The sequence below is a fragment of the Miniopterus natalensis genome, chromosome X (genome assembly GCF_054644295.1).
Source record: "Miniopterus natalensis isolate mMinNat1 chromosome X, mMinNat1.hap1, whole genome shotgun sequence".
In the NCBI taxonomy this organism is placed as follows: domain Eukaryota; kingdom Metazoa; phylum Chordata; class Mammalia; order Chiroptera; family Miniopteridae; genus Miniopterus; species Miniopterus natalensis.
In genome coordinates, this window is record NC_142103.1 from 61,113,319 (window position 1) to 61,135,101 (window position 21,783).

The 21,783-nt window shown below is 37.1% G+C and overlaps 1 protein-coding gene across 2 annotated transcripts in view; it reads right to left on the reverse strand.

Annotated features, from left to right (window-relative positions):
* The window catches only part of AR (androgen receptor), a 141,030-nt gene that overhangs the window by 27,942 nt on the left and 91,305 nt on the right, over positions 1-21,783 (reverse strand). The window contains exon 3 of one of the 2 annotated variants that reach the window (XM_087813309.1): positions 5,965-6,081. In XM_087813309.1, the coding sequence (XP_087669435.1) occupies positions 5,965-6,081 (117 nt within the window). Of the gene's footprint in view, positions 1-5,964; positions 6,151-21,783 lie in introns of those variants that run through there. The other variant, XM_087813310.1, reaches the window with a different exon arrangement.

Here is a 21,783-nt window from a genome sequence, read left to right on the forward strand (position 1 = left end):
CAGACCCAACATGGTTTACTTTAGTGGTTTTAATAGCCTCTGATGCATACTCATTGAGAAATGGTGAGAATGGTCTGCTCTTGGTCCTGAAGGCATTCTCTTTTTTAAATTGAATTTATTAGGGTGACATTACTTAATAAAATTATATAGCTTTCAGGGGTACAATTCTATAATACATCATCTGTATGTTGTACTGTGTGTTCACCACCCAACAAGTCTCCTTCCATCACCATCTATCTATCTCCCCTTTACCCTCTTCTACCTCCCCCCACTCTGTTTCCCTCTGGTAATCATCATACTGTTGTCTGTGTCTATGAGGGTTTTTTTGGTTTTGTTTTTTGCTTAATACCTTTATCTTTTTCATGCAACCCCCTAAGCCCCTCCTCCTTGACAGCTGTCAGTCTGTTCTCTATTTATGAGTCTATTTCAGTTTTGTTAGTTTAATTGGTTCATTATATTCCACATGTAAGTGAAATCATATGGTACTTGTCTTTCTCTGACTGGCTTATTTCACATAGCATAATACCCTCCAGGTTCATCCATGTTGTTGCAAAAGATAAAATTTCCTTCTTTGACATGCACATCTAAAAAATGGGTGACCTGGAATAAGTGTATTGTCTGCCTATAGAATAGAGTTTTTATATATACCCAACTTTTCCAAAATGTATTCCAGAATACAGTAGTTTTGTAGGATATTAACAGGTGTTAAGTGAAAAAATGGTTTCTGTTGTTGAATTAAATTTGGGAATCCTGAGTTACTAAGCTCTTCACTTCACTTTATTGCACTACTTGTGAAGGTTTGTGAAATGCAAATATGCACAATAAATCTTCTTGAGAAGGACCATAATATGCATATATGCCTAAGTTATTTGACCATAGAAATCGTTTTTCATGGACCACGTCATGGAACTAGTTTTCTCAGAACCCACACAGGGAAACACTGGCCTATATCAAGGCAATAGGCTTAAATAAGGTAAGGACTTATGTAAATCATCAGTACTTGTAGGTATCAACACAAATGGAGGAACCAAACCCCAGGAACCAAAGCAGCAATCCCAGGTGTTCAGCAAAATTTAATGCTACAAATCTCTCTCTCTCTCTCTTTCTCTCTCTTTCTTTTCTTCCTTCTTTCCCTCCCTCCTCCCCTCTCCAGTCTACTATCTCTTTTTTTTTTTAATTTTAAGCCCTCATCTTTACAGTATTCATGCTACCACTAATTGTCTTTTTAAACAAGCAAGCAAATAAAAATGATATGTGAACATGTCTATCCCATCTCATAAATCTTCAACTGCCTGAAATCCAAACCTTTTGGCATAATAACCACATCCATTTTCAATGCGGTTTCAGCTTGTCTTCTCTGTTTCCCCAGATATAACCATATTAAACTACTTGCTATTCCTCAAACCCTCAATGCATTATTTTATGTCTCTGCACCTTTATTCAAACAATACCCTTTGCCTTGAATGGTCTTTCCTGTCTATCTCACTCAACATCTTTCTAGTCATTCCTATTTATCCTTTAAAATTAAGATGTATTCATTATCACTGTGTTTCTCCCCTTGTTTAACTTTTTGAGGGCAGGGATCATATCTTATTTATCTCGGCTCCTCCAAAATGCCTACTATAGTGTTTGGAACATAGTTGGAACTCAGTAAATATTTTTTGAGCAGATAGATGAATGAAAAGATGGAAGAACTATCTAGTTGGCTGCTTAGAAGGATGGACGGATACATAGTGAGATGAATAAATGCTGTGAAACTTGTCTCCTGAAGAACAATTCCATGAATAGTATGTCAGCATTGGAATCTTTCTCTTGCATACAGAACATGTGATCCAGAAGCATCAATACTTGGGCTGCTCTTGAGCATGGAGAATGATGAAAGGGCTGGCATCAAGACCATCTTCAATACTAGAAACTAAAGTATCCATGACAACATGAGACCATGGCCAAGGGCTCCCTGAGACATCCTCCCGACTAGAGAATTATGGAGGTTGTTAAAACCTGCAGATCTGTTAACAGGTTTATGTCTCAGATGTGGAGTTCAGCCTCTTGGTAGAAAATACAGTTCTCAAATATTATAGATAACCTCTGAAAAAAATGGTGCACACTTCAGATTCTTACATGCTCTAAGGCTCCATGTTTCTTCTCCTATTTTGGGGCTTGGCTGCTACTTGAAAGTCTTGAAGGGTCTACCATCTTCCTTGGTCCAAGAAAGGACAGAGTAGCAGGAACCAACACCATTTATTATAGGCTGAGAACTTAGGAGTTGCAAAACACAAAAAGAAATAATGTTTGGGGAGTAATAGGAGGGAAAGTAAAAAGGGGGGAAGGGTCAGAGGAGAAGATGGCAGGTAAGAGCAATTCATTATTTCTCATTCCATCTTGGAAACTGAGAACACATTCTTGAGAAGTGCAGAGAAAAGTGAGAAGTGGCTGTGCATTTGTTCTAACTCTAGGCTGTAAAAAACCACATCCAATTCACTGGAGAGAAGGTCCTTTTGTAGACAGTTATGTTTATAACCTTTCTTAAATGAAAAGTAGGCAAGAGTGTTAGATTTTTGAAGCAGTTTGCAATATAAGATTTTTCAAAAGCAGCCAGAAATGAACCCTGTACGAAAAAAAGCCTATCCTTATCGTAGATGGGCAGCTGGAAGCCTGGAGGTAGTCTTCAAGGAAACAACCTTGAGAATCCAATCACCTCCAGGATCCTTTCATAAACACCACGAGGTGCTATGGAAACAAACAAACAAACAAAAAACAGTGAACAGGTAGATAGGCCTAGAATCAGGAAGGAAAAGGCTGTGTGTTTTAAGTATCTCTGAGTTGAGAAGATCCCATCAACAAACAGTAGATGGAACACTATAGAGTCAACCAGATTAGAGAGAGATCTTGAGGCCTGAAGACCAAGCAGCCACCAGCTGCAGAGTGCCAGATTCTCTGAAATACAAAGGCAGCCCTTCTGCTCTCCACTAATCCAGTCTACTTTTCGACACACAATATATCTATCTTATTTGGGTGTGACATGAGGTAGCTAAAATTACTATGCAAGTCAAAGCACTCACGTCTAGACTATCTATACTTTTGGAAGCAGTGAACAGACAATCCAAACAAAGAACTGATAAACTTACAATCCTTTCTCTGTGACTTTAGGCATAAATTCACAAAATGGTGGTGCCAGCCATGTTCTTGGTGAAGGCCGCTATGCCAATTTTATGATGGGAAAAGTGAGCCTCAGAGGAGAGAAGAAACTTGTCCAAGGCCACATTCCTAGTTGCCATTGTGGAATAGATTATACAATTTAGAGCTGAGTGATGGGAAGAATAAATAGCATTATATTAATTCTCCTTCAAGTTATCAAAATATCTATGCTAAACCCAAATCTTATGAAAAAGGGAGTCTATTGCTAAAGTGTTCAGAAGAGCCACTCTGCATTGATGCTTTCTTTTTTCCATTGTTTGAGTATAGGTGTGGTATACACTGAGTTTGAAAGTTAAACTTTGCAGCAGGGAAGCAAGGAATGTAGACATAAGTTTTACAAAATGAAAAGGTTTGTTTTTCAAACTGATGTCTAAGAGGGTAAACATCTGTGTTCTTACTGACATGGTACTTGAACATAATATATAATTCTAATAATTACTAGAATCATCTCCAAAAATATCTTTATGGTACTTTTGGTTCGAGGTGATCAAGAGTGATTTCTGGTCATGCCCTGCCTGTTGGAGCTGTTACATATCATAGAACATGCCAAGTAACTCAGAGAGTAAAAACCAACTGGGAAGTTCCGTGAACATCCTTACCAGATAAATTACTGGTAACCTCACTGCCATAATAAACCCTCACACTTGGTCATTTATCAAGGATGTTCACATTTATCATATCATCTGATTCCCATTATAGCTCTGTGAGAGTGATATTTCTAACATTACTGATGAAGAAATTGAGACTTAGACAAGGCACAATAAATAATGGAGCTGGGCCTTTAACCTAGGTCTGACTGACTCCAAAGACAAAGCCATTTACATGACATCAAAATCCATGTATCTTGTAGACATTTTTTGAAATTTGCCTGCCTGAAGCTCTCTTGCCTAGCATGGTGCCTTGTACATAGAAGAAACACAGTAAATATAGAAATGGAACTGAAATAAAATCAACTACAGCACTTTTCATTGTGTTGACCAAGCCCATTCAAAGTTTAGCTTGGTCAAATTTGTAAATTTATCTAATAAGTCAATTTGTAAATTTACCATACTGCTCTCAACAAAAATTTATAGATTTATGCCTGTCTCTTACAAGGAGTAGTAAAACGATCTGTTATACATACACTCCTTTTCAAATGAGTTAACTATAATCATGTCCTAGACTGCCTTATAATAGAGGATGTTGGCCGAGACACGAAACTACTTTTTCGATTGGGAACCAAATGTATGAAGACTTTTGTTGCCATTAAGCTTTACCTCCATCAAAGTGAGCATACAATTTATATCGGCAGATGGAAAACCAAGGGGTTCTCTACCTTCAAGCCCCCATTTCTTACACATAATTCACAGAAAGCTAAATAATTGAGAGTTCAGTGTATCAGAAACCTTACATGGGGTCATAACATTGATATGGAAAAAGCTTCCTTTTGTCAATCCCTTTGGCTTTCTTTCTGCACTCCCCCATCCCAGTCTTATTTCTTCCTCCCCACTACAATTGTGATTTATTTGCAGTAAGCCAAGCAAACAAGAACAAGGTTGATTTTTTTTTTTTTTTCATATTTGAGTTTCATTTTATATGGTTGCCTGGAAAACCACTCACAGAGCATCTGCTTGCAATGTCTGGGAATACTAGACACTACTTGAGATGTTTCTGTTAAAACAGTCTCATATTGAGCCTGGGTCAATTTATTTGTAGTGCTTTTTGGTCTGTTTAAAGACTATTACTGGCCTATAAGGAAGGGAGCATACAGTTATCTCCATGAAAACCCACACATGGTTAGAAAACAAGTTGGTTTTTATAAATATGCACATAGGCAGACAAGGTATTGTGCATGTCACACAAAAAACTAGAGATGGACAAGTGCTTTAAATTAGCCTTGAGAGAGGAGGGGAGAGGGCAGGATTCTAGGCACATAGACATAGATTTTCCAGGCTGATAATGAGTAATCAAGTATGAAGCTACAGTTTTAGGCATTCAGAAATAGGCTTATCTTTCCTCAAGTTCCATTTTGAAAATCAAAGTAGACTAATGAGCTTGCTTTGCTCATGAAGGGTGCACCTTTCTGGAAGCAGCAGGCAGCAGAGATGACTCTGGCATTAAGCTGATATAAACATGAAGAAATGAGAAATTAGGTGGGGGGATATGTGTCAGCTAAGCCTTTCTGGAATGGTGCCAGTGCTCACGACTGACACAGACTAGGGAACAGAGAACCTTATGATGGGGAGTAGCCCTTGAAAGAGCTGCATTTTATCTCTGTCAAACTGCTGTGCTACCAAAAAAAAGCTTTTGGAAATGATCAATAGATATGCAAAGAAAAGGAAATGATTAAAAGGCCTCTTCATCCCTAGGAGATGTGCAATAGGAAATTGGCGCTGCTTGGCAGCTTAGGCACAGACTCCAAAGAGAAGCAGCTTCTCTTTCCAGGTGGCCAGCCCTACAATATTGGCAGCAGTTAACTGAGGGATATTCTTGGGTGTTCAAGGTCAGCCTGTGCTTGGGTCATCATGCACCTGTAATTGTTCTGAATTCCTAGTTCTCTCATCCTAACCACCATTTAACAACATAAGGCCAGTACCATTATGTCCTCTGGGGAACCCTTCATAGTCAAGTCCACACTTACTCACCCCTGATCCCTGCCTCACGCCTCCTGCTTTCATGCATAGCCCCATAGTGGGGTGTATCAAAGAGGAAAATCTGGTTTAAAGAGAGAACCAGAGAATTAGGGAGGGAGAAGGAAGAGAAGAAAAAGGAATAAAAGTATCATACCTCCCAGAGTCATTCCTGCTTCATAGCATTTCCGGAGGCGACAAGATGGACAATTTTTCCTTCGGAATTTATCAATGGTGCAGTCATTTCTGCTGGCACACAGGTACTTCTGTTTTCCTGGGAGAACAAATATAAGAGTAGACAGCTCTGTTAATGGTTTTCCAGAGTCTCTCTCCTTCAGTATTTCTAAGCAGAAATGGCATAAAGATATATCCTGCCAGAGAGAATAGTCCTAAACAATTTGATCATATAGAATCTAACTATAAAACCAGGCTGGTTTAATTCAATGCTATACTGTTTGGTTTTCATAGGGATGAACAATTCATGTCCTAATGATATCTCCTTTATCAGGACTACAGATTGGTGTTTTAAATAAGATGCTCTATGTACCTTTACTAGAAGCCAATAATGACTATGAGAAAATGATCAATGGTGGAAATTGTCACTCCTTTAGCATGACACAGCAGAGGCTTGGGCTCAGGTAATGTTTCCTCCTTCTGACTCTTGTAGTCATGTATAGGATCATACTTGAACTAATAACACATTATTTTTCATAATACAAAATTAGGTAAAACTTGTATAAAAGAGAATTTCATGGGATTTCTACTTGTTTTTAAATCGCTAGTGCCCATACCCCCAATCTTGTAGATTATAAAAATCAAAGAGAGATAAGGCCCACTCTTTGTGAAGTGAATCACAGCAAGTGAAAGGAAGTCTTCCGAAGCCAAAACAAGAAAAATGATCACTGTCATACACACCTTGAGTTGTCATAGATACAAAGAAACATACATACACAAACACGCAGAGATCCTCAGAACCACAGCTGCTCAAAGAAAGACACTGAAATTCACTCAAAAACAGTTTATTCTCCACATTCTTGCCAGCACTTGTTTGTTGATTTGTTGATGGTAGCCATTTTGACAAGTGTGAAGTGATATCTTATTGTGGTTTTAATTTGCATTTATCTGATTATTAGTGATGTTGAGCACTTTTTCATATGTCTACTGGCCATATGTAAAAGGGAACCCTTGTGCACTATTGGTGGGAATGCAGACTGCTGCAGCCACCATGGAAAATAGTATAGGGTTTCTTCAAAAAAGTAAAATTGGATCTGCCTTTTGACCCAGTGATCTCACTTCTGGTAATATATCCTAAGAATCCTGAAACACCAATTTGAAAGAATATATGCACCCCTATGTTTATTGCAGTGTTATTTGCAATAGCAAAGATCTATAAACAGCCCAAGTATCCATCAGTAGGTGAATGGATAGAAAAAGCTATAGTATATTTATAGAATGGAATACTATGCAGCTGTAAAAAAGAAGGGACTCTAACCTTTTGGGACAGTATGGATGGATCTGGAGATAATTATGCTAAGTGAAATAAGCCAGTCAGAGAAAGACAAATATCATATGATCTCACTTATATGTGGACTCTAATGAACAAAATAAACTGAAGAACAAAATAGAAACAGAGGCATGGATACATGCAACAGTCTCCACCCCTTTCTTTCTCTAAGTCCCTGTTTGTTTTTCTCTCATTTACTGCTCACTTTCTTTAGTTTATATGATAGACTGGGATTTTAGAGATGACTCTTTTGGCAGAGGAGGGTTATCTGTGGTAGAGAAAGGAAGATAAATTGAAGAGCAATGGCTATTTGATAGCAGGAAAAAACACCCACAAATTTAGCTACAGCTTGGCTTTCCTCTCTCTTCACTTTGTCTAAAATGCATAGATCAGGCACAGAAAACATCTATTATAGTAGGTTATTTCATGTAGGAGAGTCAATAATAACCAGGTCAGCAAAAGTTTTCCTTCCCTTCCCCTTCCTTTCCCCTTCCCTACCCCTTCCCTATCCCCTCCCCTCCCCTCCCCTCCCCTCCCCTCCCCTCCCCTCCCCTCCCCTCCCCTCCCCTCCCCTCCCCTCCCCTCCCCTCCCCTCCCCTTCCCTCTTTTCCTTTCCCTCCTTTAATTGCCTTTGTCAAAGGAATTAAAAATTGCTGGGCTTGAAGTAACTGTTAAAAAGTCATCCCAGTACAATCTTTGCATTCCAAGGATGAGCTGTGGAAAGCTTGCGACTTGCCTGAAGAACACTAGAACACTGAGTTAGAGGTCCCTGAAAGGATAAACAAACCTGCCAATTAACAAGCACCTATTATGAATGAGGCTTGTGTTAGGGGATTTAAATATGCTATATAAATGAAGCACCTCCGCAATACTTCGAGGTAGGTACTAGCACCACTTGCATTTAACAGATGAGAAAAATCTAAGTCTTCTAGGCCAGTATTCTTTTTATTATACCACAGAGTTTTACACATATAAATGGAACATAATTTATTTATAGCCTTTTTTGTTGGAAACTGAGGATGGTAATGTGTACACAGAAAGGATAGTGCTATGAGTGCCATTCAGCTTACTTATGGGTGTCAGCTCCAAGAGTTCCTGCTCTGCATCTAGTGGGTTCATTTCCAGTGTTCCAGAACTGGGGTGCCCTTACAGTAATGGTGCTGTTGCAAACCTCAAGACTAGTTCATTACATTGATTACTGAAATAAGGTCAAGTCAGGAGTACTTGAATTCTTTGAGGCACTTCTATTTCCAAAGAAAAATATTAGCTACTAGACCACAGTTTTCCAAGGAATGGTTGCATGGCCAATGGAATAGGGCTTTAAGAAGTTTTAAATTTTACTTCTGAAAGCTAATCATCCTGTTAATGAGAGAGGATACAGTGGAAAAGGAACAAAATTGATTTTTTTTTTTCACATTGGATGACTTCCTTAGCTATAGTTCATACCTTGTCCCAGAGTGCTTCTTGGTCTAAAACAAGGTGACCTAAAACTCAAATATCCTTTATGATTTATCCAGAAATAAGTGCAAACCTTAGTATGACCAATGCCATTGTGTATATATTTTTAAAGATATATTTATTGTTGAAAGTATTACAAATGTCCCCCTTTTATCCCCCATTGATCCCCTCTATCCTGCACCCCTCTGCCCAGGCCTTCATCCTATTATTGTCTGTGTCCATGGGTTATGTATATATGCACATCAATTCTTATGTTAATCTCTCCCCATCCACCCACCCACCCCCGCCTTCTGAGATCCGTCAGTCAGTCTGTTTCATGCTTCTCTGTCTCTGGATCTATTTTGTTCATTGGTTTATTAGATTCCACATATGAGTAAGATCATTAATAAAACAAAGAGCTGGCTTTTGAAAACATTCATAAAATTGACAAACCCCTGACTAGACTCACTAAGGAAAAACAGGAAAAGACCCATATAAACAAAATCAGAAATGAGAGAGAAGTCACCACAGACATCACAGATACACAAAGGATCATACTAGAGTATTATGAAAGACTATATGCCACCAAATTCAATAACCTAGAAGAAATGGATAAAGTCTTAGACATATACAACCTTCCTAGACTAAATCATGAAGAACTGGAAAATCTAAATAGACTGATCTGCAGCGGGAAATTGAAACAACCATCAAAAAACCTCCCCAAGCCTTGCTGGTTTGGTTCAGTGGCTAGAGCATCAGCCTGTGGACTGAAGGATCCCAGGTTCCATCCCAGCCAAGGGCAAGTACCTTGGTTGCAAGCTCAATCCCTCACCCTGGTTGGGGCATGTGTGGGAGGCAGCCAATTGATGTATCACTCTCACATCTATGTTGTTGTTGTTTTTTTGTCTCTCTCTCCCTTCCACTCTCTCTGAAAAGCAATGGAAAAGATATAGCTGAGGATTAAAACAACAACAACAAAAACCTCCCCCAAAATAAAAGTCCAGGATCAGATGGCTTCACCAGTGAATTCTACCAAAGGTTCACAGAAGATTTAAAACCTATATCTGGGATAGCTTCACAAATGGCCAAAAGAGTGAGATGGGGCATTCATAGAAGAATACATGGAAACTATAGAGAAAGGAGCCAATGTAGTACCACAGGAAAAAAATGAGGCATTGTAGTTCCACATTTTGTATTCAAATCCTTGTCCTGCCTCTTACCAGCTGTAACTTGGAGCAAGTTACTTGACTTCCATGGACCTCCGTTTAGTTTGCTATAAAATCTAAGTAATACCTCATAGATCCGCTGGAACATTTAAATGGAATAACTTGTGCAAAACAACTAATACAATGTCTGGTTCTGGTAAACATTAACTAAATATTGAAAGTAAAGAGAAACAGGGAGGAGTAAATGGGTGAGTTTTTAAAAATAAGATTTAGGAGCCCTGACTAAGTGGTTCTGTTAGCTGGAACTTGTATACCAAAAAGGTTGTGGGTTCAATTTGCAGTCAGGGCACATATCTAGGTTTCAGGTTTGATCCCTGGTTGGGGCACATACGGGAGGCAACCGATCAATGTTTCTTTCTCACATCAGTGTCTCTCTTTCTCTCTCTCCCTTCCTCTCTCTCTAAAAATCAATCAATTAAAAACATATCCTTGGGTAATTGCTGTTATATAATGTCATCAGAAGACAAAATAATAGGATGGTAATAATTTTTATAGTAAGAGAAATGTGAACAGCCTGCAAATGTTAAGTTAAACACCTAAGATGCAAGAAGAGTTAGGAAAAAGTCAAGAAGCATATGATTTCACTCATATGTGGCATATAAAACTGAAAACAACAAACAAACAAAAACTCATAGACACAGACAATAGTATGTGTTTATCAGAGGAAAAGGAGGGTGGAGGAAGTGGTAAAGGAGGAGTCAAATGTATGAAAGGAAATTTGACTGGGTTGTAAACAATTAAATACACAGATGATGTATTATAGAATTGTACACTTGAAACCTATATAATTTCATTAACCAATGTCACCCCAATAAATTCAGTTTAAAAAAAGCAAGGAAAAACAAAACAAAAAGAAAGAAGAGTTAGGAGAAGTTGCATTCACAGAAGGAATATCTTGATGGAATCAGAATTTTGCAAAGTGAACAAAGCACAAGAAAATCATTCCAGGCAAAGGGGATGATGTATTTGAAAAGGCATGGCAGTTGGAAAGAGCCAAGATTGGCCCATAATACAGGCTGTGAAATTAATGATTTATTGGTCATCAAAAACTTTAAAATATTCAATGAGTCTTGACTATACACATTGATTCCATCCATGTTTCTTTTTCCTTTCTACTAAAAACAAAGGTTTCCTTTTTACAACTACCTTAGAACAGCCAAACAGGTTTTGACTTTTCCTTCCCACAACCTCTGCTTTGGCCTGCATCTTGGTGATTACTACCTGAAAGACCAGTTGCTGGAACTGACCAATACGCGTGACCAGGAAAATGACATCTGGAAGTTAGTGGGGCAGTAGAAAAAACTGTTGGCTTGTTGACAGTTTAGTTAAAGCACTCCTGGGCTTTTCCTTCCAACCATCAAATAATAAGAAATCAGGGAGACTGCATCCATCGAGAAAGGTCCATCCATACCATCCATTTGCCATTTAGATAATGTATTTTCCTCCCATACATTTGAGTTCCCCAAAAGAATTCTCACCAAAAATGTTGATATCAACTGAGTTATGAACAAAAATAATGGACAATGACCAAATGAGAAGTCTCTCATTAATCTTAAAATTCCTCTATAAAGTAGGACCCAAGAAAAGGAAATAAATTACTACTTTCTGTTTGTGATTTGGAAAGTCAGGAGAACTCAAAGGCAAATGCTGCTAGGCTTTCCTTAATGAAAAACAACAGCAAACACTTTGGCCAACTTGAGGAACATCGGCTGAAAGACAGATCAAACTTCATCTGTTCTTTTTTCAATTTTGCAAGGGTCCCTAGGTAACTGAGGGTCTATGCATTTTGAATTACATTTTCAGCAACAAAGGGACCAGAGATTTTCCTGGAAAACATGAGTCATCCTTGGCTCCAAAACATCTAAAACATCAATAGTTCTTAGTAATCCAAGGTAAGGAGACTTGAAAAATTCCAGTTTTGAAAAGGGCCACTTTCCAGCATCCGGAATGTAAAATTATCTTCAACTAATCACAGGCAAAGCTAATGTAATTCAGGCTTGACAATTCTCACATTGAGTGGGCTCCTTCTCTGTTCCCTAAACACCCACTGGTAAGAATCAGTTCATATGTATTCATCATCTTTCTGAATCATAAACTTTGTATCACCTTCACCTTGCATTTGTAGGTAGCTTTACAGTTTATAGATAGTGTGCCCATACACTATATTCTTTGAATCTCACAAAAAATGTATGAGTGGAAGAGCAGCTATTATCATTTTATAAATGATGAAACTGAGGCTAAGAAGGGTTACTAGAATTGTCCATACTCACACAGTTAAGAAATTAAATCATTGCAACAAGCAAGTATTCTGACTCTTATTCTTTCTTTTCTCCATAGTTTTTCAAATATAACAAGAAAGTTAAATTATAGTCAATCTACTGTATTCTGAAAGGAATGCAAACCATTTTACCTATTACATGAAAATATATATAAAATATTAAAACCTAGACTTTCTAAAGATCAGTTATCTAGAAAGTTCATTTAAGTAAAACATTTCATTTACCTGACAATATTGGATAAAGGTTTAGAAATGGCACATCATATTGATTATGTCATTCAATGAAAAATTACTAAGCACCTATTCAGTACCAAAATCTATATTAGACACTGCTTCTCTATGCTCATAAAACAGATACAATATTAAGAGAAATCTGGACAGAATTAATTAATTAATTAATTATCTATTAAATACCTACTTTATGCCAGACAGTGTTTTAGGTGCTTGAGATATACTGATGAACAAATAATCAAAAATCTCTATCTTGACTAACATCCATTTTAAAGTATGTAGAGAGAAGTGAAGAAGGGAAGGAAGCAAATAATAAATATTAAACCTAAAATTTTTGAAAATTAAATAGTATATTAGAAAGCAACGAGCGGTATAAAAAAGCATCGTGAAGGGAATGGGAGGGCTGGGAGAGTAGTTTAAAATTGAGTGAGGAAAGTGAGCTTCATTGAGGTAACATTTTTTAAAAAAGTATGTCTTTATTGATTTCAGAGGGAGATAGGAAGAGGGAGAGAAAGAGATAGAAACATCAATGATTAGAGAATCATTGATCGACTGCCTCCTGCACAACACCCACTGGGGATCGAGTCCACGACCCAGGAATGTGCCCTGGCTGGGAATTGAAACCACGATCTCCTGGATCATAGTTCTATGTTCAACTACTGAGCCACACTGGCCAGGCTCATTGAGGTAACATTTTGGCAAAAAATTGAAGACAGTGACTGAGTGGGCCACATAGATATCTCAGGGAAGAACACTTGAGGCAGAAGGAAGAGTTGAAGAGTTGATGTAAAGGTCTTGATGTAGGATAATGAGTATCATGTTCAAGGATTGGCAAAGAAACCAGTATAGCTATGAAGACTTTTTAAAATGAGAGTTTTCATTCAGATCAAGAGAGAACTAAAAACAAACAAACAAAAAAAAAACAACCCAAAAAACAAATAACCCAGAAGAAACAAATTTGTAAAATACAATGTTTCTAGATTTAACTTACTGGTTTTAGGTCTTATGAATTTTATTCCTTCATTTACTCATTCATTCAACAATGATGCACTACTACACGTCAGACACTATACAGATTGTTGGAGGTGAAATGACTTTTATTTTGAGTGAGATGGGAGACAGTGGAGGATTTTGCGTAGAGAAGGAACATGTTCTGGCTTATATTTTTATATGAATAACAAGCACAAAACAACATCATTCTTCTTGTTTGTCAAATTAAAAAGAAAACATTGGGGTGAGTAACCTTAGGAACAGCAGAAGGATCCTGAAAAATCAATGAACTTTCAGGGTAATATTTCCCAGACACTTTAGATATTCACTTTTCTAAAGGTTTGGGAGTGCTCAATTAAAACATCTTAGAGTGGAGTAATGTCAGAGAAAGTGTTGGAGTGAGGAACTTCTAAAATTCTCTCCTCCACAAAGAAATAAGAACACTGGAAAGAAGTGGACAGAATCAACATTTTTCAGAACCCTAAAAATTAACTAAATCTGGGGAGCATTTATCCAAACATTTGCTATGTTTAAACTTGCCTTATTTCCATTCAGCTTCTCCCCCAATGCCCTAGTATCCATGAAAAGCAACAGCCTGCAATGATGGTGAAAGCCAGCATCTTGGTAATGACTGGAGGAGGCAGAATGAAGTTGAAACTCCTTCAAAGCTACTTTCTCATAGAATTGTCAATATTTGACCTGTCGGGTGTTCTCTGAAAGATTCCACTCTCCCGGGCCATGTTTATATAACCTGAGTGAGAGTTTGCCCAGTGTGAAAAATTTTCTTCCTGGGGAAGTTTGTAGAAAATATTCAGAGGCAAATGTTGAACACCAAGGTTGGTTGAGTTGGTAGATAACAAATGTGGCAAACAATGAGGTAACCAAGAAGGTTTTTTTTAAAAATGGTGAAATTAGATGTCCACACAACACTCTGAAAAGCTTTGACATGTTCTGGGGCATCTGGAATTATTTTTAAAATTTCACTAAAAAATCAAACAACAAACAGCAGCAGCAACAAACCATGAGATTTGTCAGGAGTAAATCTTACTTTATAAAAATTATGTTAAATGTAATTTCATTAAACACTACTATTAATAATCAGAAAATTGCTGAATGGATTAAAAAAAACAAACAAACACAAGACACAGCTACATGCTATTCTATAAGAAACACTTTAGATTCAGAAACATTCATTGAAAGTAATTAGATGGAAAAACATATTCCATGAGAACAGTAACAAAAGGAAAGCTGAAGTGGCTATACTAATATCAGACAAAATACATGTTAAGACAAAAATTATGACTAGAACAAAGACAAACATGTTATAATGGTAACAAATTGAATCCATTAGAAGACATGAAATTATAAATATTCAACATTGTACTGGATGTTCTAGTCAGGGCAATTAGGCAAGAAAAAGAAACAAAGGTATGTAGATGGGAAAGAAAGATGTAAAATTCTCTTTATTCACAGATGACATTATTTTATATAATGAAAAAAGTAAAAATTCTTAAAAATACACAAAATAACTATTAGAGCTAATAAATGACTCCAACAAAGATGTAGTATAATAAATCAATATACAAATATTAATTTTATTTATAGACTAGCAATGAATAATCCAAAATTAAATTAAGAAAGCAATTCAATTTACAAAAGCATCAATAAATAAATAAATTTAACAAAAGAAGTACAGGACTTGTACATTGAAAGCTACATAACATAATTAAAATAAATTATATAACAACTAAATAAATGAATTTGAAGTCTGAATACTGTTAATATAACAATACTCACCACATTGACCTACAGATTCAATGTAATCTTTTTCAAAAACTTAGCTGTCATTTTTGCTGAAATTGACAAGGTAGTCCAACATTTCATATGCAAATGCAAACATTCTAGAATAGCCAAATCCATCTTGAAAATGAAGGACAAATTTGTAGAACTCACACCTCCTAATTTCAAATCTTCCTACAAAGTTACAGTAATCAAGATAGTGTGGTAGTTGCATAAGGGTAGACATAGTTCAGTGGTCTAGAACTAAGGGTCCAGATGAAAGCTGATATATTTAGAATTGTTTTTCAACAAGGATAAAATGACAACTCTACAGAGAAAGAATACTTTATTCAATAAATAATGTTGGTACAGCAGATACCTGCATGTAAAATAATAAAGCTGGACTCTCGCCTCAGAACACATACAAAAATCAACTCAGAAGGGATTATAGACCCAAATGTAAAACCTAAAACTACAAAATTATTAGAAGAAAGCATAAGTGTAAACTTTTGTAACCTTGGATTGGGCAATGGATTTTTAAATATGACAGCAAAACACAAGCAAAAAGAGGAAAAAAATAGATAAATTGAACTTCATCAAAATTAAAGATTTTGGACTTTCATAATGGCAGCGAAGTAGATTAATGTTACACTCAACTCCTTCCAGGACAAAGCAGTAAACACAACTGAATTAATAAACACACTCTGAATAACCAACTAAAGTCTAGTTGAAGAGGAGTCTTATAACCAAGGATTTATGAAGAAGCCACATTGAGACTAATAGGAAAGGCAGAAATGTGCAAAGTGCTGGTCCCACTCCCACTGGTGGTGGTGGCTTATGTTCTGGAGGTATATCTCAGCTATGGGGGGTTCTGCCTGAGAAGCATGAAGCCTAGATCCCAGGCCAGGCTCCCCAGCCCAGAGCACCAGAGCCAGGAAGAGGCACCCATATAACATCTGGCTATGGATAGCAGCAGGGTTTCTGTCTGCCAAAGAGAGGCAGAATCCACTGGAGACACAGGCATCCTCTTAAAGGCCCAAGACACAAAATTTCATTCACAGCCATTCACCCTGGGCTCCAGCAGAGGGAAGGAGGTGAGGACTAGAGTTGCCTGAGGAGAGTATGGGGTTTGAGGTTCTGGGAATAAGGCTGGGAGGTCAGTGGCCAGGATGCTGTTACTTAGTCATTCTCCAATATCGCAGTCACCATCTTTTTGGGCAATGCACTACCCTTTGAGCATCAGCCTGAAGGAAAGCAATTTCCCCACCCTCTGGAATCTTTCTCATCTCACCCTTTGGATCTTAAGCTCTGGTGAAAAGTGACCTGCATAAGCCAAGGTGTGTAAATATTTGGGTTGATTCAGGGGGTGTTAATGACTGGCTTTGGGGTAGGGCTATTCGCCCACTTTCTTGTGAACCTGACTCGCATTTCCCTGTCATAAGAAATCCAATAGAATAACACTCCCAGCTTCCAACAGACCCAACCTCTGGGGCCCAGAGGCCCCATCTGCTTGACTATGAAGGGCTCTGCCCTGCTGAGATCAGAGCAAAGCCCATGAAAGACTCAGTGGTGTCTTTCCTGAAGCCTGAATGGCATCTACCCCTCATGGGAGATCCACTAGCAGCATCTTCTCCATTCCGATAAAGGCTCTTTAAGTGACTGAAACTAACAGGCAGCCAGCAGGCACCGCAGGTGGGAGCAGATCCCAAGGTGCTTTGGGATGTTTGCTGACTTGCCCCTGAAGCCAGTGTTGGTATAATATGGCCTTGGAGTGCAGCTTGGTCCTTCCTGAGTGCACCCAAGCACAGCAGAGGCAGCCACAAAATGTGGATCACTTGTAACTTCAAACAGGTTGCTGAGGGCCAGGCACAAAGAGTGTCTGACATTGGCCTGCACCAGAGTCCTTCCAAAGAGGCCCAGAACCAACACATCAAGTGGCCAGCATCAGAACAGGATCTAATAATCTTCACAAATAGCATATCTGAAGCAAAATCACAACAGGCACTAAATTCTGCTGAGGTAAATTCCACTTTTTCTTTATTATTTTTTCTTCTCTCTCTCTCTCTCTCTCTCTCTCTCTCTCTCTCTCTCTCTCTCTCCTTTTTTGGTTAGCAGCTGCACAGGGTTGAGCTTTGCAGTCAGCCAGCCTGATGGTTAATCACGAATGGGCCAACAAAAATCAAGACTCAATTACAAAGGTAGGGCCTACATAACACATATAAGGGACATTCCTAGAGCACCTGGTTCATGTGATCAAGGAGACTGTGCCACTAGGTCCCACAGGACACATACTACATAAGGCCACCAATGGAAGACTGAGAGTTCACAGCAGATGTATCTAATACTGAGAAACAAACATAAAGAGGCAGCAAAATGGGGAGACAAAAAAAAAGACCAGAAATGAAAGAAAAAGAGGAATCTCCAGAAAAAGAGATAAATGAAATGGAGGCAAGGAATTTATCAGATATAGAGTTCAAAGTAATGGTTATAAGGGTGATCAAGAAACTTAGTGAGAACAACAGCATGAAAAAGGAAATAGATACCACGAAAAAGAAGCAGCTGAAAATGAAGAATGCCATATCTGACACTAAGAATACACTGGAAAGAGTCAAAAGTAAGTTGGATGCAGCAGAGGATCTAATCAGCAATTTGGGAGACAAGGTAGAAAAAAACAACCAATCAGAGCAAGAAGAAAAAAAAAAGTGTAAAAGAATGAGAATAGTTTAAGGGAACATTGAGAAAACAAGAAGTGTAACAACATCTGCATCATAGAGGTACCAGAAAAATAAGAAAGAGAGTAAGAGATCAAGAACCTATTTGAAGAAATAATGACCAAAATCTTCCAATACGTGGTACAGGGAAAAGATGCACAAGTCTAAGCAGCACAGTGTCCCAAACAAGATGAATACAAACAGGCTCAGGCCAAGGCAAATCATAATTAAAATGGCAAAGGTTAAAAACAAAAAGAGAATCTTAAAAACCACAAAAGAAAAGCAATTAATTACTTACAAGGGAGCTCCCATAAGAGAGTCACCTAATTTCTCAACAGAAACATTTCAGGCCAGAAGGGGTTGGCATGAAATATTTAAAGTAATGAAAAGCAAGGACTCATAACCAAGAGTACTCTATCCAGCAAAGCTATCATTTAAAATTGAAAGAGAAATAAATAGCTTCCCAGACAAGAAAAAGCTAAAAGTTTGTTACCACCAAACCAGTATTAATAGAAACATTAAAGGGCTTCTTTAAGAAGTAGAAAAAGAAGAAGAAAAACACACACACACACACACAAAGAAAAAACAGAGGAATAGAGTTAAAAGAATAAATGGCAATAATTACATACTTATCAATAATAATTTTAAATGTATATGGCTTAAATGCTCCCATCAAAAGACATGGGGTAGCTGTATGAATAAGAAAGCAAGACCTATATATATATGCTCTCAAAAAGAGACACACCTCAGAATGAAAGATACACCTAGACAAAAATTAAGTGGATGGAAAAAGATATTCCATGCAAATGGAAATGAAAAAGAAGCTGGGGTAGCAATACTTATATCTGATAAAATAGCCTTTAAAATAAAAGCTATAGCAAGAGACAATGAAGGACATCACATAATGATAAAGAGAACAATCCAACAAGAAGATATAACTCTGGTAAACATTTACAAACCTAACATAGGAGCAACTAAATATATAAAACAAATCTTGATGGACATAAAGGAGGAGACTGACAGTAATACAAACATAGTAGGGGATTTTAACACCACATTGACATACATGGATAGATCGTCCAGACAAAAAATTAAAAAGGAAATGGTTGCCTGAAATGACACACTAGATATGATGGATTTAATTGATTTCTTTAAAGCATTTTACCCCAAAGCAGCAGAATATACATTCTTTGCAAGTGCACCTGGAACATTTTCTGAGATACAAAACATATTAGGACACAAAACAAGTCTCAATAAACTTAAGATTTAAATCACATCAACATCTTCCCTGACCACAATGGTATAAAACTACAGGTCAATTACCAAAAAAACACACAAAACAAAACCAAAAAAAACCCTGAAAAAACCTAAACAACACATAAACACGTGGATGCCCTATGACACAAAACAATGAATGGGTTAGCAATGAGATCAAGGAAGAAATCAGAAGATACCTTGAGACAAATGAAAATGAAAATGCAACAACCCCAAATCTATGGGGCACAGGGAAAGCAGTACAAAGAGGAAAATTTAGAGTGTTAAAAGACTACCTCAGGAAACAAGAAAAAACTCCAATAAATAATCTAACTTTCCACTTAAAGGAACTGGAAAAAAACAACAAACAAAGCCCAAATTAAGTAGAAGGAAGGAAATAATAAAGATCAGAGGAACGGTCTTAAAAAAAAGTAAAAGATACCAATGATACCAAAAGCTGGTTCTTTAAAAAGGTAAACAAGATTGACAAAAATTGTCCAGCCAGTGTGGCTCAGCAGTTGAGCATCAAACTATAATTCTAGAGATTGTGGTTCGATTCCTGGTCATGGTACATGCCCTGGCTGCAGACTTGATCCCCAGCAGGGGTGTGCAAGAAGCAGCCAATCAATGACTCTCTCTCATTATTGATGTTTCTACCTCTCTCCATCTCCTTTCCTCTCTCTGAAATCAATACAAATATTTTTTAAGAAAAGATTGATGAACCTTTAACCAGATTCATTAAGAAAAGAGGACCCAAATAATCTCAGAAATAAAAAAAAGAGAAGTAACAACTAACCACCCCCCCAAAAACCCCACAAAGGATTGTAAGAAAATATTATGAACAACTATATGTCGACAAATTGGACAATCTGGAAGAAAATGATAAATTCCTAGACACATACAATCTTCTAAACTGAACCAGGCAAAATCATAGAATCTGAGTAGCCAGATTACAGGTAGTGAAATTGATGCAGTAATAATAATAAAAAATACCCCAAATAACAAAAGTCTCAGAACGGATGGCTTCACAGGTGAATTTTACCAAACAGTCAACAAAGAACTAACCAGTCTTCTTTTTCAACTATTCCAAAAAATTCAAGAAGAGGGGAACCTTCCAAACTCATATTACAAGGTCAGGATTATTCTAATTCCAAAACCATATAAAGATACTACAATGAAAGAAAATTATAAATCAATATCCCTGATGAATATAGATGCTAAAATCCTCAGCAAAATATTATCAAAATGGATCTGCAGTACATTAAAAAGATCATACACCATGATCAAGTGGGATTTATTCAAGGGATGCAAGGTTGGTACAATATCCACATATTAATAAATATGATACACCACATTAACAAAATGAAGGATGAAACCCACATGATCATATCAATAGACGCAGAAAAAGCATTTGATAAAATCCAGCACCCATTTATCATAAAAGCTCTCAGCAAAGTAGGAATAGAGGGAATATACCTCAACGTAATAAAAGCCATATATGATAAACTGATAGCCAGCATCATACTCAATGGGCAAAAACTAAAAGTGTTTCCCTTAAGACCAGAGCAAGACATGGAGGTCCACTATCACCTTTTTATTCAACATAACACTGGAAGGCTTAGCCACAGCAATCAGACAAGAAGAAGAAATAAAAGGCATCAAAATTGAAAGGAGAAAATAAAACTGTCATTACTTTCAGATGACATGACATTGTTGATTGAAAACCCTAAAGACTCCACCAAAAAAACTATGAGATTTAATAAATGACTTCAGCAAAGTAGCAGGATACAAAATTAATGTTCAGAAATTGATGGCATTTCTATATAACAATAATGCACTATCAGAAAGAGAAACTAAGAAAACAATCCCATTTACTATTGCAACCAAAAAAATAAGGTACCTAGGAATAAATTTAACTGAGTAGGTCAAGACCTGAACTTGGAAACTATAGAACATTGAGGAAAGAAATTGAGGAAGATACAAATCAGTGAAAACATATACCATGTTCATGGACTGGAAAAATAAATATCATTAAAATATCAATACTACCCAAAGCAATCTATAGATTCACTGTAATTCTTATTAAAATACCAGTGGCATATTTCATAGATCTAGAACAAATATTCGAAAAATTTATATGAAACCAAAATGGACGCTGAATATCTTCAGCAATATTGAGAAAGAACAGTTGGAACGTACAATGGAGTAAAGGCAGTCTTTTCAATAAATGACGCTGGGAAAATTGGATAGGTACATGGAATTAAATGAAACTAAACCATCAACTTACACCATACACAAAAATAACACAAAATGGATAAAAGACTTAAATGTAAGCAGCAAAACCATAAAAATTCTAGAAGAAAACAAGCAGTAAAATTTCAGTCATCTCACACAGGAGTATTTTTGCTGACATATCTACTAGGAAAAGAGAAACAAAGGAAAATATAAACAAATGGGACTACATCAAACTAAAAAGCTTCTGCACCACAAATGAAACCACCGTCAAAATGAAAATGGAACCCAACTGTGTGAGAGAACACATTTGACAATGATACTTCTGATACGG